At 41.1% G+C, this 25888-nt stretch overlaps 2 protein-coding genes and 1 long non-coding RNA gene across 7 annotated transcripts in view; 1 reads left to right on the top strand and 2 right to left on the bottom strand.

The window, feature by feature from the left end:
• Positions 1-12315, bottom strand: part of LRRC27 (leucine rich repeat containing 27) — a 69706-nt gene extending 57391 nt beyond the window's left edge. The window contains exons 1-4 of one of the 5 annotated variants that reach the window (XM_039483010.1): positions 12217-12294; positions 2061-2152; positions 1263-1539; positions 773-903 (exon numbers count right to left, since the gene is read on the bottom strand). In XM_039483010.1, the coding sequence (XP_039338944.1) occupies positions 773-903; positions 1263-1475 (344 nt within the window). In that variant the 5' untranslated portion in view covers positions 1476-1539; positions 2061-2152; positions 12217-12294. Of the gene's footprint in view, positions 1-772; positions 904-1262; positions 1540-2060; positions 2153-3541; positions 4184-4439; positions 4579-12216 lie in introns of those variants that run through there. The other 4 variants (XM_039483009.1, XM_039483011.1, XM_039483014.1 and 1 more) reach the window with 4 other exon arrangements.
• A 1570-nt stretch (positions 12316-13885) lies between these two features.
• Positions 13886-23308, bottom strand: LOC120369331. The gene is made up of 3 exons (XR_005583082.1): positions 23131-23308; positions 20241-20336; positions 13886-15215 (listed from the first exon to the last, which is right to left on the bottom strand). It is a non-coding gene; the product is annotated as an uncharacterized LOC120369331 (long non-coding RNA).
• Positions 19137-25888, top strand: part of STK32C (serine/threonine kinase 32C) — a 231397-nt gene continuing 224645 nt past the window's right edge. The window contains exon 1 of the mRNA XM_039482508.1: positions 19137-19500. Within this exon, the coding sequence (XP_039338442.1) occupies positions 19416-19500 (85 nt within the window). The 5' untranslated portion in view covers positions 19137-19415. The remainder of the gene's footprint in view (positions 19501-25888) is intronic.

The following is a 25888-nucleotide window of genomic DNA, read 5'->3' as shown; positions in this document are numbered from 1 at the left end:
GAAAATTCTCCAACATCTCACTATTTTCAGAAGTTGCCTCTTCCCCAATAACTACAGTGTGGAAGCTAGGATTCCTTTTTGACCATAATAAGCAAACTCTTATTTAGCCCAATATTTCTTTTAATACAGAGATGAATTTAGTTTTTTGTTCATGCCAATTTCATTGGTTTAATATTGCCCAAACTGTGGTCTTTGGCCTTTCCCACCACTAATACCTCAGCAAGTGACAAGGTATCACACTAGTTATCTCATACATGGAACTACTACAATGGTATTCTCACTGCACTCATGACTTCCTGCCACTGTAATCATTCATTTCAGTATCTAGCTGTCAGGTTTATTTTTGTGTCCCTGCTCCACAGTACTCTTATGTCTCACCATGATTTACTTAGTTTATTTGATTGCTAATCCATTTTCACATGACCCAAATTAGGATTTGAAACTATGGGCTTGATTTAGCTCTCAATTTCCTCCTCCTCACAGCAGCGTAAACCAAACTCAATGGAAGTCAATGGAATTAAAATGGTGTAAAATTGAAATGAAAGGGGAATCAGGCCATATGCCTATGGAGGTAAAAAGGTTTGTGTACAAGTTAGTTGTACTTGCTCATTTAGTTGAGCATTATTAAATATAATTCTTGCTTACTGTTCTTCAGTTCTGATGTCAATATAGAACTAACCTGCATAAAAGTCTGAGAATAAGAAAATTACATTAGAGACAAATACAGGAAGAATCATTTTTTGTTATATTATCAATACAAGAAATGCCTTACTTGTGACATCCAATTCCAGAGGGAAGAGTTTTAATTTTGTTATACCGGAGATCCAGCCAAACAAGATTTGGCAGCTGCTGAAATAAATCCTTAGGAATTATGGCTAAAGCATTTCCTTCCAGATGCAAATGCTAATGTAGAAAAAATAAATATGTTTTAAAACCAGAATTAAAGTAGAATGCCTGTTGTCTTGGCATGAAGAACATTACTGTGAAAACCCCAGTAAACTGAACTATAAACTATTCTAAAAATTACATTTTCATAAAACCATGAAGGAGATGATTGGTACAATCAGTTATATAAATTACTCAAATAGATCATTTATTTAATTAACTACTAGTTTTTAGAAAGCAAAGGGGAAAGAATCATAGCTAAGAATCTGTAGATTTTCCACTAACTTTAATGAGAGCAGTACTGGGCCCTTAATTGGTGCCTACAAAATTTAAGTCAAGTGTGTAATTAACAGAGTTACTCACAGCAATTTACTCACTTTAAGGTTGGGTAATTTGTATATTTCCTCAGTAAGATGCTGAAGTTTTTTCCTACTCAAATCTAGACTATTTGAAGGAGTAGATAGTGTATCTTCAACTGCCTTCCTAATATCTTTTGATGAACTGGAACCAGATAGGTGTCTCTTTTTCTGATCTTCATTCTCTAAATAATCACCACCACCACAAGACTCTTCAGAAAGGCTTTCATCCATTTGTTAGCGAACCTAAAATACTGACCCCATAATGCAAACTGATCGTCTGAAGGTAAGTAAAAAGCTGAGAACAAAAAATAATAATAATAATAATAATAAAGAACATACATAAGACAGATTTCTTTTTTTGTGATATTTATTCCCCACATCCTCACTAGTGCTATGTGATACTTTAGATCATCAGAAAATAATGAAATTATTCTATATTTTATATACATTTAAAGGTAACAAAGGAAAAAAAAACCATTGGGTTCATGTCTCTCTCATAGCTGCACCCTTTATATCCTTCTCCCATACCTTTCCTTATATTTTGAATGTGTTCACATTTCCCATGCGCCACATGATCTCCATCTCCTCCAATGCCTTCTCAAAATACATTTCAAAGCTGAGTACAGTACCTTGTTTTCAGGGATGGTACTTGCACCTTAGTAAGTATATAGTAGCTGTTTCCCAGTGCCCTCTGTCCCCTCCAACTTTCCCTCCTCCCTCTGCCAACACCTACTTCTCCCTTTCTTACTAGTTCTAACTACCACAAAGCCATAAACATTATAGGGTGCTCAAAATCCCTAAATGCCTGACGTGTACCTATTTTTCTCTTTCAGGTGGCGGAGGGTACTTCCTAGTCCATCTCAAATAAACCCAGAACTCAGTGGACTTCTCTGCTTAAATTTCTTCATCTGTAAATTGGGAATAATAATGCTCACTCATTTTTGTACAGATTTTCAAGGGCCGTGAATGAAAAAATATTATATAAGTGCAATGTGATGTTATATAAAATTGTTTCCAACATCCTATGACTAACTGCAGGAACATCTTAAGTATTTCTCTTTAACTTCTTTAAAAATCTGTGGATATACAAGGCCTGATCCAATCCTGTTGATTTTAAGAGGAGAAACATGATCCAGTGACTAGAGTGCTAGCCTGAGACTTAGTAGACTAGGGTACAATTCTCTGGTCTGTCACAGAAGTCCTCTGTGACCTTGGGCAAGTCACTTGGGCAAATTTTCAAAGGTGTTCAGCCACCAAAAGAGGCAGATAGACACCTACTGGGATTTTCAAAAGTGCCTAGCCAGGTTAGGTCCCTCTTTTGAAAATCCCATTAGCGCCTATCTTCATCTTTAGGCACCTAAGCACCTTTGAAAATCTGTCCTAAGTCTGTGCCTTAGTTCCTCATCTGTAAAATAGGGATAATAATACTTCCCTACCTCACAGGGCCTGTGTCAGGGGTAGGGATGATAATAATGCTTTAAATGACTGGAAAGTGCTCATATACTATAGTGATGGCAGCAAAATAAGTGCCTAAGACAATGAGAGCTGGGTTGACCCTATAGTAAAAGTCCAGCAAAGGGATACAACTTAACTCTGTGTATATACAGTTCTTTGTAGAGCCTGACATTATATGTTGGTAATAATAGAATTATTTTATGAGAACAACTTTTAACAAAATTTTTGTGATAAAATTGTTTCTGTACTTTTTTCCTGAAGCCACAGTTACATTATACACTGCAGTTTGGTTTAGGTTAATTTAAATAATTTTGTTTGCCTAAAACAGGTTTTAAATATTCATGTATAAATTCCTGGAATTTTTATAATTGTAAACAATTTATCATTTAGAACATTTGTTTACAACATTATGTAGCCTCAAAGTTGAGTGTTTTGATTTAAAGAAAAACAAACAAGCTTAAAAAAATCTCAAAGCTTTTCCTTGTGCCTCTCCTGTTCCTCAAATGTCTGTGGCAATATTACATCATCTCCCATTTCTTATTTTGTTTGCTTGTTTGTTATTTTGTTTATGCATTCTTATTGCCATTGCAAAGTTGCTTGTATGTAGTTGTAAAGCAATACTGACAGTTACAACAATACAAACCAAAAACCAGATCCTGCAAAACATATATGCGTTTAACTTTATTGATTTGAGTAGTCCCATTGAAAGGAAATTAGCTAAGCGTGTACGTGTTTTAAGGACTGAGGCCTACGTATCTGAACTGTGTAACTTTTTTCCAACTTCGGCTCCTTAGAAAAAAAAAATATGAAAAAGGCAAGATAACAATTATAATGCCCCTTACCTAGAAATGCCACAAGCCTCACTCACAGATTCATCTGAAAGTTTCCATTTCTTGTAATGAAGGATTTTGCGATGAGTTTTAATAGATCATTTAAAAAAAAAGTCTCATACAGAGCCCTTATTTGTCTCCTTACTCCAAATACAGGCACAGAAACACAGATGAACTTATTCTCCTCTCACAGGGGTAAAAATCAGGACTAACTCCACTGGAGTCAGCAGAAGCACACAGCTGTAAAACTGGTGTAAAGTGAGACCAGACAAGACTCAGGCCCAGGGAGTTATAAGCCATACTGGCTTTTAAATTCACAAAAATCCTGACACTGTAGCAGTTTAAGCAGACCTACACCAGGACAATATTACCTCTGAGGTTTTAATAATTCATTTGTTAAACTGCGACCCTGAACTCAGCCCCAGCCAGTAAGGAGTCTCTCCTGCCATGCAGGGCCAGGACTTGCCCCATTAGGACTGGTTTCCTCCCTGGGTTCCCACCTTTTAAATTACCCGCTGCAGAGCGGACCCACTGGCACAGGGACACAAATGTCACCCTATAAATATCATCACGTTGGGAAACAGAAGTCGCCAAACAAATTCCGCAGGGATGTTTTGTTGGCCTGACGTTATTTTGGGGGACAGGCAGCACAGCGTCCCAGGAGACGTTGTTCGCCCTACAGAAGATCCGGGAATGGGGAGAGGTATGGGGGGGGGCATGACTGCAACAGGGCTGCAAACCACCACACGAGCCAGCGCGCTCCCCATCGGGAGAGTGGGGAAGATTCCCCACCAGCAGCAGGCTCCTCCCCCGCCAGCCCAGCCTGCTCCCCTCACCCCGCGGAGCATCTTCCTGCCCCCTTCTCCCCAGAGCGCCCCCCTCCCCCGATTCCGGCCCGGGGAGCTCTTACCAGCCGCCGCCCCCGGCCGCGAGCGGTCCCGGCTCCTTCTTTGTGCCGGGACCAAAGTGCAACAAACAGGCCCGGGCGGCAGCCGCAGTCTCCATAGCAACAGCCAAGCGGCTACCACCGGCCTAGGGCCCCGGAGCTGGGCTCAGGCGCACAATGGGGACTCGCATCCCAGGCCCCACAACCCTCCCCTCCATCCAGAGCCCGCACAGCCAGGGCTAACCCTCCCGCGTGCCCCACAGACCACCTCCCCTGCCCAAACCCCACAAATCCCCCTCCACCCAGCCCCCCAACCTCCCTGTGCCCCACCAATCCCCCCTCCACCCAGCCCCGCAACCTCCCTGTGCCCCACCAACTACCTCGCCTGCCCAAACCCCACACATCCCGCCTACACCCTGCGGGCCTACCTCCCTGTGCCCCTCCTATCCCCCCTCCACCCAGCCCACCCAACCTCCCTGTGCCCCACCAACTACCTCCCCTGCCCAAACCCCACAAATCCCCCTCCACCCAGACCCCACCCAGCCACCCCAACCCTCCCTGTGCCCCACAAATCCCCCTCCACCCAGCCCCCAACCTCCCTGTGCCCCACCAACTACCTCCCCTGCCCAAACCCCACAAATCCCCCTCCACCCAGCCCCCAACCTCCCTGTGCCCCACAAATCCCCTCCACCCAGCCACCCCAACCCTTCCTGTGCCCCACAAATCCCCTCCCACCTAGATCCCTTCCTCCCCTGCACCCTCACAAATCCCTCCTTACAAATCCCACACAGCCACACCAGCCCTCCCTGTGCCCCACAAATCCCTCCACCCAGACCCCACACAGCCACCCCAACCCTCCCTGTGCCCCACAAATCCCGCCTCCACCCAGACCCCACCCAGCCACCCCAACCCTCCCTATGCCCCACCAGTCCCCTCCTCCCAGCCCCCACCCAGACCACTTCCTCCCTGCACCCTCACAAATCCCTCTTTACAAATCCCACACAGCCACTCCAGCCCTCCCTGTGCTCCACAAACCCTCTCCCCTGACCCAGACCCTGCACAGCCACCCCCAATCCTTTCTGTAGACTTTTAATTCTCCCTTCCCCCCATACAGACCCTCCACAGCCACACCCCCAGTCTTTGCCCCACACACCTTTCATTCTCCCCTCCCTGAGCTCTACAAATCTCAGCCTTATAAGCACAGCCATACTGGATCAGCCCAATAGTCCTTCTAGCCAAGTATCCTGTCTTCTGACAGTGGCCAATGCCAGATGCTTCAGAGGGAATGAACAGAACAGGACAATTAATGAGTGATCCATCCCCTGTCATCCAGTCCCAGTTTTTGGCAATCAGAGGTTTAGGGACACCCAGAGCATAGGGTTATGTCCTTGACCATCACGACTAATAGCAATTGTTGGCGCTATTCTCTATTAACTGATCTAATTCTTTTTTGAACCCAGTTATACTTCTGGCCTTCACCACATCCCCTGGCAATGAGTTCCACAGGTTGACTGCACTGTGTGAAGATCTTCCTATTGTTTGTTTTAAATGTTCTTTCTGCCCCTCTACTTCCAGCTTCTCCTTCTCTAACCTCGCTTTCCCCTCCTTAATCCCCCTCAGCCTTCAAGGTGCAAGAGTCAGATTAGAAGACTCCCAATGAACCTTTTTAACTGGGATTTTTGGAGCATATAGATAACAATTTCACCATGAAATAAGCCAAAATTACTGATGAAAATTATTTGTTTCTATCCTTCATAAACTTGCAAATAATAATTAAAAGAAAAATCAATATTTGCATGCAATTAGTCATTACATGAAATGTTTCACACACTAGGCTATAGAATAATGATCTGTGTCCCAATCCTGCAAACATTTAACTCACTACTTAATTCTGTTGATTTAAGTGAATCTACTTGCATGATTAAAGGTAAGCATGTGCTTAAATGTATTAGACCCATAGTGGTGGTAGAGTTTTCCAGAGAAGCAAGTCAGGTCTTGCACATTTTTTATTAGTTTGGAATGGCTTAATGTTAGTCATTGTTTTCTCTCTGGGGGAAAGTTATGGGGTTGTGTCAAACTCACAAAAATGAAGTGCCATTTCATCATGATCTATTGTATATAAAACTACACACAATTTTTTCTAGCTCCCTGCTTTTATGCTACAATTGGGCCCTTGTTTAGATAGCAATATCCTATAGTTCCTCTATCAAACTGCAGTGAATAACTCCACTGGAGATTTAGTGAGGGATTGTGTTAATCTGAAATAAAAGATTTACTTTAAAGAGGATTTGTAGGGATTGATAGAAATCTGTCATGGGGCCATAAATACGCAAAAAAGCCCCAACATAACAAACCTAATTTAATTCTGGAAATGCAACCAGACATCTAAGAGCCCTGTAACCTGTTTGTTATTTCATATGTACCATCTGTACAAAAAGTATGAAGAATTTTGAAAGCTGGACAATGAATTTGCAATATTATGCACATGATTTTTTTTTGCTGACAAATACTGTATCAAACTGGCTCAAGAAAAACAAAATATTTCTTCAGAAGATATTTCTTTCAAAAATATGTTTATCTTTTTACATTTTGTAATAGTACATAAATCAAATTATTTGCAAAACTTTCTGATGCACAATCTTTGTAATCTATATACACCTCTACCCCGATATAACGCTGTTCTCGGGAGCCAAAAAATCTTACCGCGTTATAGGTGAAACTGTTATATCAAACTTGCTGTCTGCCTGTCTGTCCTTAGACTGTGAAATTCCTGATCCAGGGAGCATGACATTTTGAATGTCTGGAAAGCACCAAGTACATTGCAAATGCTACCATGAAAACAATAATAATAATTTTCAGGTCTGCCGAGAGAGATAGCAAATAGGGAAGATTCCACGTAAAAAAATTGCCCACTTGAAGATAAGAGATACTCCAGAGGGATAACCCTGGAGGTTTGTCTTCTCCTACCTTGGAAAAAAAGTTCTCAAGCATGGAAAGTCCAATCAGGGGATTCCCTCCTGGAATCTAAATCCAAACAATTGTGTTTTGGGAATTTGTAGAGAGAAGAGTATGCAGTTGCTTTGCAGATGTCTGTGATGAAAACATCCCTGAAGCAGGCTATGATGGCAGCCTTGTCTATAATCAAGTGAGCTTTGACATGGCATATGTAAAATGCAATCAGACATCCATTTAGACATGGTCTTAGTACAGCCCAGCCCAAAGAACTGGTGTCAAAAAAGCAAGAAGTTCGGTGGATTTTTAAGGACTTAAATTTGCTTCCGATTAAACTCCAAGGATATTTTGACAGTGGACCTATGAAGATGGGCCTCCCAGATAAGGATGGGAAGAATGGATAGGAAGCATGAGAAGAATAAGATAATATGCTCATTAGGATAGAACTGCCACATCACATTGAAGAGGAATTTCGGATGAATCTAGAAGACCTCCTTACCCTTGTAAAATCAAATGTAAATTGCACAAGTTACCAGGACTTGAAGCACACTTACTATATGGACTGAGGTCACAACCACCTGGAAAACGACCTATCAAGTAAGAAACTTAATCTTATAGAAAATTAATGATATAAAGGGAGATTTCATCAGCTTTGTCAAGACCATGTTATCATCACTTGACACAGGGTCATTTTTATGGGTGGGGGAGGGGGTGTATTGAAAGCCCCAAGCCCCAAAGGAACCAGAAAAAAAAGTCTGAAGAGACAGTAATCCAATTTATAATACCTCAAAATAACTGTCAAACATACCAAGATTGAGTTAGTCTTTAAATTACACTCACAGGTGAAGGAGGTAATCAAGCAGCTTTTGTAGGGCAAGAAAATGGTCTTGGAATTATAAATCCTTCTAAATGGTTCTGAGATCCTGGAATATAAACCACAAATTTGGAGACACCATGTCTACAGATGTCTTCCTTCTCAGGAGCTAAGCTGTCAGAAGGAGGTTCCTGGCTTGGCTTAGAGTGAGGAATCTACATTCTGAGTAATGAGCGGAGGCCAGACTCTCAGTCCTGCAGAAGATCAGGCCAGATAACTGAGCATATATTCATACCTAGAATCACTGTCCTATTCTCTGCTTCTAGCACATGCATGTGTAAGGGGTAAATCTGGAAGACTCAACACAGAGCTGTCCAGAGTCAAAGGCTTTGACAGAGGCAACAGGGAGCTCCTGTCTCTAAGTGCCGCCTGCCTCAACTATTGACTTCAAGCACTGACCCCCAAGTGCATCAGTAAGTCAGTCCGTGGTGGAACAGGGGTGCAGGTCTGAGATCCCAGCACTCAACTGTCTTGACTGAATCAAACTTTAGTTTTGAGGGGTTTCCTTCAAAACAGTGAGTTTGCCTTATACCAGACTTACAGGAGTTTCTCTGGGATGCCTCAAAGAGGGGTTGGAATGCCCTACATTTTCTTCACTGCTGTAGATAATGTCTGCAGAAATATCTGACATATCTGCACATTGTGGTTGGCTGAGACAGTTGACAAACAAGGCAGGAGAGATCTGCATCAACTAGACTCCTCTCATAGATCTCTACTATATGTTCTGGCCTATGGTATTTCTCCCACTATCTGAGAAGCAATGGCAGTCAAATTTCAAAGAGAATCTTCCCTTTCTCTCCCCCCCGCCCCGATTTGCTGTCTAGTTTTACAGGGCTTAGGTAACAGGGAAATTTTACTTTCCTATGAAAAATAAATTAACTCTTCATTTAGGACACATAGGGCAAGATTGTTTTTCTCCAATTTCCAAAGCAAAGCTAGTTAAATTAAGCTAAAAAAAAAAAAATCAAACTCCTCTACCTCAAACCAGCTTTATACAGATTTCCATATAAATGAATAAATGAACAAAATGAATGAGCAGGCTTTAAGAATGAGTCTGACTAAAGACTGGTAACATATGTCCTCATTTTCCTAATGAGACATTTGAACAACAACCTATATAAATAGATAACTATAAGCAGAAAAAAAGTTGACAGACATGTAAACAAAAAGAAAAAAACAAGAGAACAAAAGGCTGGTGAAAAGAACAAGAAGTTAAAGGGGTGAGCTAATCTTGCACAGCACAGGGAACTATAGAACTGGTAACATTAAACATGATGGTAGATTTGCCCATATTGTACCCTGAAAAATAAAAGTCAAATGTGTAATTCACAACTGGTGTAGCTCCATCAATGGCAAAAATGGCGTAAGCAGTAGCGTAGAGAGGGCACAGTCTTTTTTTTACCATCCAGTAGGATTCAGTAACAGTGGTAAAAATACATGTACCCCATCTACACTACATTTTCCACTCTGCTACCACCAGTAGAGCTGCACTGACACTGAAATATGCATCCAATTTTTTACAATCTAGGCAAGACCTTAGATTTAAGGATGTGTGGCAGCTGTTGGCAAATGCTCATTTTTTTATGCTGATTGTTGCATATGACCATAACAGAAAGATATTATTAGTTAACTGTGCTGATGTAAAAATACTGGAAAACAGCTGGAGAAGAGCTAATACTATTAGCATCTTTTAAAATAGAGTTGGCACTATTTACAGACACACTAATGATAGGAACATGGAGTGGGAAATGTCCCCTTTTAAGTAATGTTATCAAAGGAATTACATGTTCTTTTAAAAGATTCTTTGAAATAAATTTAGGCTTATCTCAGCAAACTATCCTATGGACAAAAAGCACATGAACAGATAATGTGCACATTTATTTCATAATTCCCTAATCCATTCATATTCAGTATAGGTTTTTCTGATGGGAATCACAACATTCAGAATGTGCAATCCTTATAGTGTTATCCCCAAATTAAGAGTGTTTTACAACATTTGTGTTCTTTGCAGTTTTATGATATTATTAGCATTTATGTTATGAAGTAGTTTTCATCAGCCAAGTGAAATGGATAATCCTGTGCTACTTCAAACATAATAAAATGGTCAAGAGTTTACTATCACACTAATAAAATGTGAGGAATAAACAACTTTCAACTGAAGGTACAGTGTCTAATTGCTTAACTAACATGTTGATCTTAGGAAACAAAGTATTTGCTTCAAACTCTCTTATACTAATCAGTACTTCTGTAATCAAAAGAGATGGTACTATATAAAGATTTACAAGGTGCTTGAAAATCAGTGGGAGTTGAGGATGTTCATCACCTTGAAGGATTTGCTCGGCAGTTTGCAGGACTAGACCCTTTGTGAGTAATTAGACAAAATCTTCCCTAGTTTAAAATCAGTGGAATTATACACAGGGATTAATATGGCCCAGTCTGTATTGCAGAATTTGGCTATAGGGATTACAGCATTTTTGTTACATGTGGCGTGCCTCTTAGAGAAGTGAAAGGCAAGTGACAAGTCATCTCTTTGACTGTATAGTGTCACCAGGATTTTTGACAAGACACAGCCTATTATGGTATGAAACAAATGGAAAGCTGGTGTGTGACACAGACTTCACTTTAGGGTGGCTACGCGTGTAAACCACTAGGCAGACTCACCAGCTGAGGTAGTCAAAGTCCAGACTCTCCAGTTCATTTACACACTCCTTTCCTCAGGGCCAGTTTTATTAATAAACAGAAGATGCAAGAGTCTTAAAATATCATAAAACATTATGTAACAGTGTGCACTGTTTGCAAGCTGGGAAGGAAAAGGACACATACTTCCAGCTAAGTAACTCTTTGTGCTTGTCCCCTAAGCCTCCTGCCTTATAAAACACCTTCCCATAGAACCATTCCCCAGCCCTCATATTCCCAAGACTAAACTAGGAACCTTCTTTTACAGAGTCTCCTGCAGGCAGTCACATGTCATTTGGTCAGGTGACCCCTCACCATCATATGCCCTGTCCAGAGACCACAACTTCCAGCCACCCCACTTTTAAGGGCCCAAGGACTGTAATGGATGAGTGCATGCCACCCCAGGGCCTAGTTACAGAGCCCTATGAAACACTGTGCCTCCTCCTCTTGAAAAATAATTGCTACTCAGTTGGGCTCTCACATGTGCTATTCCGAAAATACAATTTTGCAGAGATGGAAGGTGTTTATCTCAAAGTGCCAACTTTAAACATACAGAACTACCCAAAAATCAGAATTTCAAACAAAAATGCTGTCAGTTTATCATTTCCTCTCCAATAAATGTGTAAGGCTCTTATAAGTTCTTTTAACATCTGCTAATATTTTATGCCATCAATGACATTTTATGGAGAAGGTAGATTGGGATCTTCTGTTCATGTTTCATAACACAAACACAAGGGAACATGCAATGAAATTAAAATGTGCTTACTTCAAAACTGCTAAAAGGAACATTTTTTCACACAATAAATAGACTTAAGCGAATCTCTAACTCTAACCAGGTTGAGTCAATGTGTATGTGGGGGTGGGGTGGGCTGAGCAAATTATCCCACTCTTCTTAAACCTTCTTCTGAGGCATCTGATACTGGCCACTACAGGACACCAGACTAAATGGACCTCAAGTATGATCCAGTATGGCAATTCCTATGTTTTTTGAGGGTTTTTTCCACTTCACCCAGAAAGAGAAGCAGCTTCATACATCTTTCCTCTTTTCTTACTTCAGAAGATCACTCAGTTTTGGAGTATCATTTACACTGTATTCACAGGGTTTCATATATAAACAAAACATGTACCACAGGATTCTGGTATCAACATTTTTTTAAAAGAAAAATACCACTTTTCCTTTAACATTGTTTTCCATTCTTTGTATTTACACATTGTATAAAACCAGAGAGGAGGAAAGAAATTCTGAGTGGTTTCGAGAACTACTACTCCTCATTCAGTCACCAAGCCTGCACAGCTCACCCATCTCTGAGCAGTATATTCAGAGTTGTCTTCAAAGTGACCTGCAGAGTTGAATCCCTCCTCCCAACTGCTTTTTAAACTCCTATGTTTCAAAAACAAGGTATATTCCAGTTTCCCTGGAGACCAGACTACCAGAAGGCAGGTCACCTCAGAATTCTAAGCAACTTTTAGGCATACTTCCATTCTGATTATAATAATCATTATAATACACATTTTCATATATTTATTATCCTTTGTTACTAGGATTGTTATTTATGATATTTAAGTTGAGGGGCAATTGAGCTGTTTCATTTACATTATTATACTAGTTGTAAAATTTAGTATTATGCATGGGTGTCCAGCACATAGGAAAGGCACCTAGCTACAGTTTTTAGAAATAGAAACAAAGAATGAATATTGTTCCACTATAAAGATAACAAAGATCTATACCAGAGGTGGGCAAACTATGGCCTGCAGGCCACATCCAGCCTGCAGGACTGTCTTGCCTCGCGCCTGAGCTCTCGGCCGGGGAGGCTAGCCCCTGGCCCCTCGCCTGCTGTCCCGCCTCCCCCGCAGCCATGCTGCTGCGCGGGGAGCACTCTGGCCTGCTGCTTGTGCCAGGCTGCATGGCTTGTGCCCCGCTCAGCTCCCAGGCTTCCCAATAAGCCAGTCCTCCCGCTCTGAGCGGCATGGTAAGGGGGCTGGGAGCAGAGGAGTTGGATAAGGGGTAGGGGGTCCTGGGGGGCAGTCGGGACAGGGAGAAGGGGGCAGTTGGATAGGGGGTGGTCAGGGGATGGGGCTGTTGGATGGGGCAGAGGTTCTGGGGGGGGGCGGTCAGGGGACGGGGGGTTGGATAGGGGTTGGGGCAGTCAGAAGACAGGGAGCGGAGGGGAGGGGTTGGATAGGGGGCGGTACCGGGAGGGGGTGGTCAGGGGACAAGCAGCAGGAGGGTTGGATGGGTCAGAGGTTCTGAGGGGGGCAGTCAGGGGGCAGGAAGTGGGAGGGGGCAGAGGCCAGGCTGTTTGGGGAAGCACACCTTTCCCTACCCAGCCCTCCATACCGTTTTGCAACCCCGATGTGACCCTCAGGCCAAAAAGTTTGCCCACCCCTGCTCTATATTGTCATGGTTCATGGCACAGGTCTCACTGAAGTTAATTGACATATTTGCATATATAATCTGAGAGCAATATGTGGCCACAAAGCTGCAAAAAACAGAGAAAATAGAATGCATTGATGCATTAATGCATTTTGCATCAAGTTTTGCACAGGTGTAAATGACCACACAAGCTGTATACAGTGGAGAATCAAACTCCTTATCATCTGTTTGACAAGTGAGAAAACTGAGACAAAAGACTGAGGTCTGGATTGTCTTCTCACTTATACTAGGGTAAAAATCAGGAGCAACCCCACAGAAGTCAATAGAGCTACACTGATGTAAAACTAGAGGTTAATAAGAATCAGCATCTAACAGTTGTTCAAGACCACAGAGTGAGTCACTATAATTTTTATATGACACTATTGATCCCAAAGTGCTTTACATGTACATAGGCATCACTTCACCTGCTAGTGAAATATAGTCACCTGTTAGCGGCAGAACTCACCTGTAAGAGGAACTTGTGTCTAAAAGAAAACAGCAATACTACAGAACAGTTTAAAGTGTAGTGACAACTGCTTTATTTAGGTGGTACTGTTACTGTAGCAAAATCTGACATTTTTCTACTCTGTCCCTCTCAATTGCTGTCTAAATCCAATATCTCTCAATGGAGCTTTAATAAATAAATAAATAAAATAAATAAATCACATCTCTAGTCTCCAAGTAGTTCTCTCAAATGTTAGTTTAGGGCAGGAAGCACAGAATATTGTTTTGCCATTTGAAACTGTAGCAGGAAGTTTTATAAGCAAAACATAATTATCAAGCTGGAATATGGCAAGGTTAATGGGCCAAATTCTGCTCTCAGCTGCATTAGTGTCAATCCGGAGTAACTCTTCTAAACTCAGTCCCTCCTACTTTTATCTCATGGCACATTTTTATCTTTAATAACCATAGTCATCAGGACAATGATCTGATTTGAAAGATGGCACTGCCATGGCACACCACTACTTCCGGGGTAGAAGTACAAAGAGCGAAGAATGCCATGTTCCAAATCAAAATGAAAGAAAAAACAAAAACAATCTCCCTCTCCCCTCCAACAACCATTCAGGGCATGGATAATCTTATTCCAGGTAAGCCATTGAATTGTTTTCCTAAAAGCATCAATAAAGCAATTAAAATAGTGGTTGGAACCCAACCCTGAACACCATGTTCAAGTAAAACTCCCAGTAGAAAATCCATGGATGTTTTGGCTGAGTAAAGAGTGCAGGAGTGAAGCCCTGATTTGTAACACTTATAGCAATGTCTATTTCACTCTGCAAAAAGAAAAACCTCTATAATTATGCTGGCAGATCTTACACATATGGGATCTGATCCTGCTCCATTTAAAGACAATAGCAAAACTCCCATTATCTTAAATAAGAGTCAGATCAGGCCCCCTGTGAGTTGAAATTCTGGCATGACAGGCTGATAGCCTTTTTTGAATCTCTCTGTGTTTATGAGCTGGAGTCATACATGCATATGTATAGCTGATTTCTTGAGAGCAGGAGTAAGCCCATAATATAATTTTAATGAGGGTTTATTGTTCCCCAGAGTTCTGAATGGTACTGAACAAACTTACAAGCATTGCTTACTTCTTGCCTAGAAGGTTTGCTTTTCTTTGTAATTCTGAAAGCACCCATTAGTCTTGCAATGAAGTGTAAGATGAAAATGGTTGTCGAAAATGTGCTCCATGAAGGTGGCAGAAAGTCTTAAATCTTCCAGGAGAAAGAACTAACAAAGTTGTTGGGCGAAAAAATGAGGCAGCTTTCACAATATGATCACAGTTTCATTCTAAATATGTTTTTGAGAAGAATGTGAGGGTCACTGAGGTAGAAAAAGGGTTGGGAATCATGGAATCAATTCAAAGAACATTTGAAGTCCTGGTTGCCTAAAAAGCAGCATAGAGAAAGAGAAAAATGGCAATTAATGAGACCTGGATTGAACCCCAAAATGACATTTTCCCCCACAGAATGTAATAGTAAGACAGTGAAAGCAAGAACTGAGCACTCAGATATATAATTTACTGTAAAACAAAACTAACCATTACAGGTGACTGGTACAAAGAGGGTAGTATCCTGTTCTTTGAGAAGACATTTTTGTCAATTGGAAACCATTTGGTCAAAAGGCAAACAAATTTACAACCTACCATTTGCAGTATATTTACAACTTACAATTAAATATGCCTATCAAATATTTTGTACAAAGCATGAAACACAATAACCAACAATTACATATAACTTCCATAACATAGCATAAAAGAAAATAATACAGAATGTTAAAGCAAAAGCTGCATCCTAGAATCAGTGTAAACACACTTGGAGGTAATAAATATGGTTTTACAGCTAAGGTGGTGTCATCTTCTCTGATACTTTGGGTACCTGTTATTGGTTGACAGAAAGCAAGGATTTCCTAGGAATTTCCTTAATTAGCATGAACATTTATTTTCATGAGACAAAAACAAATACCCTTTAAACACATGAGCTATCATATTCTACATGCATCATGTGTATGGAAATAATTGTATCTCCTAAAATTCAGTAAAGGTGCAGGCAATTTTGTAATAACTTAAAATTAGAATAATTCTTTGAATAACAATGTTTGCATCAATACTGAGGTCTATCCCCTACAAAACAAAAACAACAACCCCCTGGAATCCACAGAACAAAAAGCAGCGGGATTTGGGCAAGCTCAGGTTTCGGTCCCCACTTCTGGGGTCGTGTAGTAATTTTTGTTGTCAGAAGGGGGTTGTGGTGCAACGAAGTTTGGGAACCCCTGAGTCTTAGCACTGTCTTGTGGACTATGGAACAATGAACAACAATAAAAACAATAAACCCTGTAGGCATTTCAAAAGCGTGTGGTATCCAGGAATAATTTGAGAGAAACTCTTACTGTGTATTCCTTACATGGCTGCTGTGCTCCCTCTCATGCAACTCCAAAACCTACAGAACATGCAGGTGAGAGAGGAGTACTCCCAAGCTACTACTCTCAGTTCTCTATCTCACAATGGTTTGTGCAGGTTACCCAGCAGAACCAATCAATACAGCACTTGCATTTGGTTGGCTGTGAATCATGTGCATGGAGAGTGGCCTCTTATTCGAGCATAGCGTTTCTCAAACTGGGGTCTTCAAGGGTACTCCGGGGGTCCATGGGCTGCAATGATCAACTCCTCCTGCTCCCTCCCAGTGCTTCCTGCACACCGGGGAACAGCTGTTCAGCAGCATGCAGGAGGCCCTGGGATGGAGGGGAAGGAGTAGGGATGGGGTGCACTTGGGGGAGGGGGCAGAAAGAGGTGGGGAAGAGGAGGGGCAGAGGTGGAGCGGAGGCAGGAAGAGATTAGGTGGTGGCCGGGCCTTGGGGGAAGGGGTGGAGTGGGGGTGGGGCAAGGGGCTGAGCAGAGAGCTTGGGGGTCCACAGCAAAATTTTAAATCAAAAGGGGGGTCTTTGGGTTACTAAAGTTTGAGAACCGCTGCTCTAGCAGAAAGACTCTTCCATAGTCATTCTCATACTAGTTTAAGCAATCAGCATGCTGCTTATCACATATGCCTGGAATACAGAAACCCCATTTTTCTCTTCCATATGTATCTACAAATGTGCACAGTGGAGTAACTCCCCTCTTTACACAACCAAAGTGAATTGGGGATTTTGCCACTCAGTAGCAGCCTATTCTATTCAGCTTCTTGTACTGCACCATGATATCTGAGTGACAGTGCTTCAAACCTATACCTCTAACCTCAGCCTGCATTTTTTTCTCTTTGTTGAAACTTACCATATAATATCTTCAGACCCAATTCAATAAATATGTCCTTACAAAAGAAATCCGTAAGAGGCTGTGGAAGCCACATAAAATAAAACATTGATTTTCTGAGATATGCAAAGGTTTAAATCAAGCCCTTAGTTTATCACAAAATTTGAAGAAAAAAAATCAATGTCTCTGTCTTTGCCTTAATAGGGTGGAAAAATCAGTAGTGACTAATATAAGATATTCTACTTTTGAGCTTTCATAAATAACTGTACATTGGCAACAAACTTATTAATAACGTAGTCCAATTGCCTTTCATATTTGTTGTAATATTTATGTATGAGTTTAAAAATAATGAAATAGTGCCATATCTGCTAATAATGAAGTTGGTCCTGGCACAATTGATAATACTAGAGCAGGACCATCACCTTCATCCTGTAGTCTTATTCAAGAAATAGTCCCATTGAAACCAGTTGTATTTTGAGTGCATAAGAAATGCTTGAGTCCAGAGAGAGCTTTGTGTGAGTCAGAAGTGCAAAAAAAAAAAAAAAAACCTCAGTCCTCCTCCCATTGAAATCAAAGGCAAAACTTACATTGATGTTAATAATGGCCTAAACAAAGTAAATGAGAATATACATCTAAAGTACACTATGGCACAGGAGACATTCATTATAAACCTGATCCTGTACTTCTGACCCATCAAGCAAAACTCTCCTGGACGTCAGTAGATGATGGGTCTGTATAAGTAGAAAGAATTAGACTCTGTGGTCTCAATCCAGCATGAGTAGTCCCACTGACTTCAGTGGAGCTACTCACATGCTTAAAATTAAACGTGTTTAAAAGCTGTGCTGGATCAGGGCTTAGATGAACATTAATCATCTAAATGCAGGAAAAAACAAATGGATCTGATTGTTCTGAGAGTTATCTGAGTTCAGAACGTGCACATCAAATTACAAGTATAGGGTAAAGAAAGAAAGAAATAGACAAAGAGGATATCTGAGTGTTCCTATAGGTCCAGAAAATATTAATTTTTGGTTTTAGTCATCTAACAATATCTTTATATTCTGAAAATCAACAATGAAGAAGTTTAAAAACTTGTCTAACATACATGCCGAGTACAATTTCCCCATAATATTGTGAACAAATTTTTGCTATGCAGAGTGCAACCTAAATGTACAGTTAAACAAGAGACTAGAAAACCACTGTGAATTAATTAGCAATGAAAATTAAGAACAATGCAGCCTTTTAAAAATTGTATCTACATAGTATACTGGGGGAATTATTGCAATGTGAGCACACCGGCCCCACACTACATTTAACTTGCTTGAAATACACAATTATCTGATAGTAATGTACCACTAAAATTAGCCTGTTAAACAGCGATTAAACATTGTTCTTCCTATTAAAGGACCTTTTGCTGCATTTCTGAGCAGACTGTAGCTTCTGACTGTAAAGCAGTAGGATACTATGTTGCAGGGAAGAAAAGTCCATACTGAACTTGTGTATTTTTTTCATAGCACACCATAAAAAAAAGAGTGGAGTCATTGATGGGTGTGAAAGCTAGGTAAGCGAATGACCAAAATACCCAATGACTTTCTACCACCAGTTACTAGTGGTAAGTCTGAAGAGTGGCGGTGGTGGTGGTGATGCTCATGTTTGTATTACCATTCCTTGTTTTTCCTTGTTAACACCATGCTGGAGAAAAATGTTGTTCCTTAGCTGTTATTCGCACCCCCTGTGGAACACCTGACTACCATTCAAATCGCAATGGGGGGGGGGGCAGATGTGCTCAGCTCCCATTAAATTCTCCCTACATCAAAGCCACCCACAGAAGTCAGCATCTCGATGAGCTCAAAAGGTTAAAGGTAATTCCTCGTTCGCACAGCTCGGGCGCCACCTAGCCGTATTTCGGGCCCTGCACATTCACATAGGCACCGGCCCCGACGCTCGGGCTGCCCATGGCTTGGGGCTGCGTTGCCCTTGCCGAGCGGTAGGAGGAGAGGGGTTCGCTTGATTCTGTTGCCGCTGTTCGTATCCCCTGGCGCCAGCGGGCTCCTCCGGCTGCAGTAGCCGCCGATCGGGCAGGACCCAGCGGGGAGCAGAGGCAGCAGTTCCCCTCGGCGCCTGGGCGTGTGCAGCCAGCGGCAGGTTCTGCGGCCGGGGCCATGCGTGCCGGACAGACAAAAGCCTGGGCGAGCGAGGCGTGAGGAAAGGCGCCCAGGGGAGGAGAGGGAGGCGCGTACGCACAGATCCATCTTGAAGGGGTTTTGCCTGCTGCTGCCGCCGCCGCCGCGCCAGGCTCGCCGAGATCACCGGGCGCCAGGGGATGCCAGCTCGCCTCCTCTTCCAATGTTTCACTGGGGCAAGTGGAAGAAAAGGATGGGAGCGACCACTTCTTCTTCCAAGAGACCCGTGTTCGATGAGAAGGAGGATGGTGAGTACCGTGCGGTCCCGCACCCGCTCCTGGCTGCCCCCGCCGCTCAGAGCCTAGCGAGGTGCACCCCCAGAGCCCCCCGGCTCGGCCCGCACCCAGGCGCCGAGGGTGATTGCAAGTCACAGCCGAGGGTTGAGGAAAGCAACTTTTATTTCACAGGGATCGGCTCTGCTTTGGGAGTGAAGAGAGCTAGGACTGATCCTGTCTGACTGGACATTCTTTAGTCAATTGCAGGCACCTGTCTGGGGGAGAGAGGCTCCAGGAACTTGGAGAAAGAGTTGTGAGAGGTGTGTGTGTGTGTGTGTGTGTGTGTGTGTGTTTGTGTGAACGAAACGATTTTAAATTCTATTGAGGGGGTGTTTGTGTAAAGCAAACTTCTGCTTATGGTTTGTCAGTAAGTGCACAATGGACAACAGGGAAGGCAAACACACTAAAATAAGGTCTACTGTTGAAAGTGTCACAACCCCACCACTTTACTTCTCTGGGCTGAGAGATGATCGAAAGATGTATGCAGCTGATACGGCAGAATTCCTAGCGTGCACACACGTGGTGGGTCATCTGTTGAATTTCCAGTTGCCTGACTGGTGCTGGAGAGAGCAGTTCTGCTTTAGCGGTAATTGGATTTGTCATTTATAATGTGTAAACCTATAATTTATACAATATCTTGCAGTAGACCCATGGATACGGGGAGAAAGTTAACCTGTGTGGATCATAGACTGCTCCCCAACCCGAATTCTCACCTGTGCGCTGTCTGAGCCTTCTGTCCATAGATTGTGAAAGTCTCATGTTGGTGCTGTGCTTTTTCCTCTTGCATCGTTAGCACGCAGAACGTTTACCTGTCCGAGGAGAGGGGAGGTGGAACAGCGATTTTAAGATTTAAATGGAAAAATCAAAAGTTAAAAGGAAGTGTGCATGTAACAGACAACACACTAAAGATGTTAAAAACCCTGCATATGCTTCATCAACCTGAAATATAGTTCCAAGATAGCATTTTGATGCAGTTTTAGTGTCATGAACTTGGATGTTAGAAATATCTTCTTGGAGTTTTTGACATATGAGAGAACGGCTTTCACAAAGCCACCAACATGCATGTTTCCTTTGTTAAACCAATGCCTCCAGTACCTACATATGCATTATAGGTGGCAGAATAGGGTGTGCTTTGTACACCTCATCTGAGTAGTTTTCTTATCTAGATACCCCCCCCATCCCCCCTCCGCTATCTTACAGTGATTTGGTTTGGGGGCAGTCTCTAACTGAAAAGCTATTTTGACAGTATTGAATCACAGAGTGTAATTTGGTTTTCCTTCACCCCCATCACAAGAGGAGCTCTCCTAGTGGGAGATTCACAGTCAGGAAGGTCTTGCGCAGAGATTGCTGGAAATCTGGTTGGGTAGAATGAGAGGGCCAGCACTACCTTGTCATTTCAATCTAGGACCAAAGCGTGAACAAGTCTGACTTCCAATTTACAGGATCTAGGAGTACTGTCTAATTTCAGTCTTGTTATCTCAGCTTTCACAGATAAAAGGATGGATTAAGTACTCAAAGCTGACACATCTGATAAACACATTCTGTTAAGTAGCTGGGCAATGTGATTTTCACCATTGCTATTTGCATGCAGTGTGATAAGCAAGAATGAGCATACATAGAACCCAATCCTGCATGGTCATTCAAATATGGAAATCCTATTGATTTCAATTGGAGTGACTGACACAGAGGGTTTGCAGGCCCTCTGTAAAAATAGGATAGTTGTTAATAAGAAATAATGCCTCATTTAAAAGAACAGAGAAGGAAAACAGAAGTTAATGATGATGCTTCTTTGCTATAACTACAAATATGAAACTTCAGCTTCTGGTGACACATTCATGGTAGTCGCAGAATGACAAGAGCAAAGCTCAGAAGATTGGACGAGTATAAGTTAGAGTGCAATATCATAAAATTACATTCACTTCTGTTAAGATGATCATACATTACTTCTTTACCTCGAGGGACAATAAGTTTGAATGTTAAGTCGTCTTGAAGTACTGTATGCTTGTCTTCATCACTAATATGTTTAATGTTGTTCCAGATCTTAATACTGTTGATCTCAAAGAATTTTTAGCGGCCAAATTCTTCACCGATTTACACCTCATGGAGCTCCAATGAAGTTTAATAGGTTTGAGGCAGCACAAAGGTCCTGATTCAGAAAGGTACTTAAGTGCATGACTAACTTTGAGCACATGAGCGCTCATGCTTAAAGTTAGGCGCATGTTTAAGTATCTTGATTAATCAGGACCAGAATATGACCCTAATTTTCTTTTACTCCCTGTTTTCAAGCACACCAGCAAGGGTTGTTTCCTTGTATGTGACAATGTTTTACATCATTATAAACTTGTCAATAACTGCTAAAGTTGTCAGGGTGAAATAGTGGCTCATTGAAGTCAATGGCAAAACTCCTGATGTCAGCAGGGCTAGAATTTCACATTAGATACATTAGGTTCAGATTATTATTATGTATATATTGTGAACCCTCAGGGCACAATTTTGCCTTTATTTATGTGAGTTGTTACAAGGAGAAGAGAGAAAAAAATATTGTTCTTAACCTCTGAGAATAGGACAAGAAGCAATGGGCTTACATTGCAGCAAAGGAGGTTTAGGTTAGACATTATGAAAAACTTCCTAACTGCCAGGGTGGTTAAGCACTGGAATAAATTGCCTAGGGTGGTTGTGGAATCTCCATCACTGGAGATTTTTAAGAGCAGGTTAGACAAACACCTATCAGGGATGGTGTAGATAATACTTGGTCCTGCCATTAGTGCATAGGACTGGACTAGATGACCTTTCAAGGTCCCTTCCAGTCCTATGATTCTATGAATTTCTGTTGATGTCACCTGTGTAAGTGAGGTCAAAATTGAGGCTCTACTTTTGCTCTAAAACAGTGGTTTTTAATCCTTTTTTCATTTGCATACTGCTAACAAATTTCAGATGGACGTGCAGACTCCTTTGGAAATCTTAGACAGTCTGCAGAGCCCCAGGGCTCCATGGTCCACAGATTGAAAACCACTGCTCTATAAGATCTACCAAGTATGAGAAAATTATATTAAAAAGCTAGTGGTTATTGGCTAATAAGCCTTTACTAGCCATTCAAAGTAATTAACATTGAAGAATTATTAACACTGGCATCTCTTTCATATTATTAAGGAGTACAGAATATAACTATTAAATGCTACAGGTACAACATTACAACTAATTACTAAGCAGTGTTGTGATGTGACTGGAATGTAAAGTAAGAGTGGTGTTGGGACTGATATTGCAAAATCCAGTAAAACCTAGTACTTTCAACCGATTAGCTGAATATGGGCCTGCTTATGTGGCTGCTATGTCCATGGAACTCCCATGAACTCTACTAGAATTTTTTGATTTAGGCAGCTGCAGGATTGGAACCATAGAAACACACTGTGCCCCATTTTGAATGTTAAGAGGTAACAGGAGCAATGAGTAAGACAATTGTAAAATGCTTTAGAAAGTCAGCCTCACAATATAGTTTAGAAGGCATTTTTTTCTGAACAGACTCTATACGTTTAAAGAGAAAAGTAATCTTTCCAAGTGAGGAAACATTGCCAAAGAATGTTTATAAATAAAAAGGGTACTTACAAGCAGTGTTTTTATAATAGGATAGATGTATAAACATTTACAAGTTTTTTTTTAGTATTGCCTGTTTTTTCCATCATTGTTTGTTAGTATATTCAGAGCAATTACAGTGTTGTTCTGGTGCACTCATATTTACTGGCACAGCATGGTTGCTATGGAGATCTCTTAAGACATTCCAATTACTTCCTGAAATAAAGAGTCAATTAATATTTCAATTTGATATGAGATGTCATAAGTAATTCTTCATATATGATCACAATTGTCAGGGTTATTTTTTTTTTAAAAAAAGCAAAAAGTAGACATACATTTCTAGTGACAAAATTATATATATGACAAGCAAAATGAATTAAAGACACAGTTGTCTACAAATCAAAGGTGAAAGCTTACTATAAATACAAAAACATTCATTGAATCATAGAACATCAGGGTTGGAAGGGACCTAAGGAGGTCATCTAGTTCAACCCCCTGCTCAAAGCAGGACCAATCCCCAGATAGATTTTTGCCCCAGATCCCTAAATGGCCCCCTCAAGGATTGAACTCTCAATCCTGGGTTTAGCAGGCCAATGTTCAAACCAATGAGCTAGCCCTCCCTCCATTGTACATTCTGCCAGTTAATACAAAGTTCAAATTTTTCCTTCAATGAAACCTGAATATTAGATTTTAAGGCCAGAAGGGACCATTGTGATCATCTAGCCTGACTGCCTGCATAACACTGGCCATAGGACTTCCTTGAATTAATTATTGCTTCAGGTCCCATAGCTGTGGTTGAACCAGAGCATCTCTTTTAGAAAAGATCTATTCTTAATTTTACAAAGTGTCCACTGATGGAGAATCCAGCACAACACTTAGTAATTTGTTCCAGTGGTTAATCACACTCCCTGTTAAAAATATTATGCTGTATTGAAAGTCTGTCTAGCTTCAGATTCCAGTCACTAGATCTTGTGATTCTTTTTTCTGCCAGACTGTCGTATTTGTTTTCCATGTAGGTACTTATAGACTGATCAAGTTATTATTTAACCTTCTTTTTGATACACTAAATAGATTGAGCTCCTTGAGTCTTTCATTAGAAAGCATATTTTCCAATCCTTTAATTATTCTTGTGGTGCTTCTCAAAACTCTCTCCAATTTTTCCAATATTTTCCCTTAATTGTTGATACCAGAACTAGATGCTGTATTCCAGTAGCAGTCACACCAGTGACAAATACAGAGGTCATATAAGCTCCCTACTCCTACTTGAGTTTTTCCTGTTCATACATCCAAAGATTGCATTAGCCCTTTTAGCCGCAGCATCACACAGGGAGCTCCTGTTTGGCTAATTATCCACCACAACCCCAAAATCTTTTTCCAGGATACTGTCCCCCAAGTAGGAAAATCAGCTAATATTTCTTAATACATTTGTGTGTAGCCCAAGAAAAAATATGTTGCTGAATTTAATCCAAACTGATATAGAAGTGATAAGGCAACTGCTTTTGATAAATCCACATTTTAGTTTTGCCCTTGATTACAACACACACACATCCCTTTTCATGTTTTCTGGTTTAACCTTTGAAATGCTTCACAGCATTTCAGTGTTATACTCCAGCTATCTGTAAAGTTGGTCTTGAAAAGAAAGAAGTGTTCCTCATGCTTTTGTGATTATTTACAAAAGCCAACAGACAGAACACATCCATAGAGCAATTTTCCCCACTGCTCTGAAATTGTTAGATTTAAGAGCTATTATTTGTATAGAAAACTGGTTTGGCATCTACAATGTTTTCTAAAAATGTAGCAGCTTTAGCTACTTGTTATAGCTTTCCATCTGGAGATGCTTTTCAATGATTTTCTGACAAGAAACAAGGTCTTCCCCAAATTGAACTGCACCATATATAGTATATTTTAGATTAATCAGAGGTTATTAATTGGCATAGTTATATCTGACATGAACTCAACATTGTCAGGATTTCTAGCTAATCTGGTGCAAATGCTTTCCCCCCTCTAAATTGTTTTAAAAAATGAGGTGTGGGAGACATTACCCAGAGTACAATCTGGACTGATGAACAGCTGTGTCCCCTCAATATTCTAATCTGGGATGCCTTTTACATTACTTCACCATGAGAACAACCACTCCTGACTTGCTCACACACAGCCTCCTCCCAGTTATACTTTATGAATGCTATAACCAGCCACTCATGAATTACACTGCAGGGCAACACAAACAAACTCCCAGTCCCAGACTTCCCCCAGAAATGTTGCATCCAGTTCTGCTCAGAACCCTCCTTACAATACAGGCTCATATCAAGTCCATCACTTCATTAGCAGAAACTCATATGCACAAATCCTGTTTTCCCAAACACTTCATCCAAGCATATTGGTTTAGATAAAATAATGAAAAAAGTTTATTAACTACAGAAAGATAGATTTTAAGTCATTTAAAATAATCAGGCATAAAAGTCAGAATTGGTTACAGAGAAATAAAAGGTAAAACACAACTAATACCTGATTTAACAAGCTAAGTGAATTCAAAACAAAGGTCTTTCTCACAAGTTCCAACAGTCTTACTGGCTGAATCTTTCAGTCAGGATTCCTCCCCAGTCCAGTGCTGCTTCCTTTGTTCTTCAAGTGTTGATTCCGTGGGTAGAGAGAAAGGGAGAGATGGTTTGGGACATCTGCTCTCTCGCCTTATAGTCATTTCTCTTGCCCAAGAATCATCTCCAGCTGAGGCCCAAGAGACAGAAAGTATGTGTGGACAGAACCTCAAGCTGCTTTTTTGTCAAAATGTAGA

Source organism: Mauremys reevesii, linkage group 7 (genome assembly GCF_016161935.1).
Source record: "Mauremys reevesii isolate NIE-2019 linkage group 7, ASM1616193v1, whole genome shotgun sequence".
NCBI lineage: Eukaryota > Metazoa > Chordata > Testudines > Geoemydidae > Mauremys > Mauremys reevesii.
Note: the sequence above shows the minus strand (reverse complement) of the source record. Positions and strands in the feature narration are given on the sequence as shown.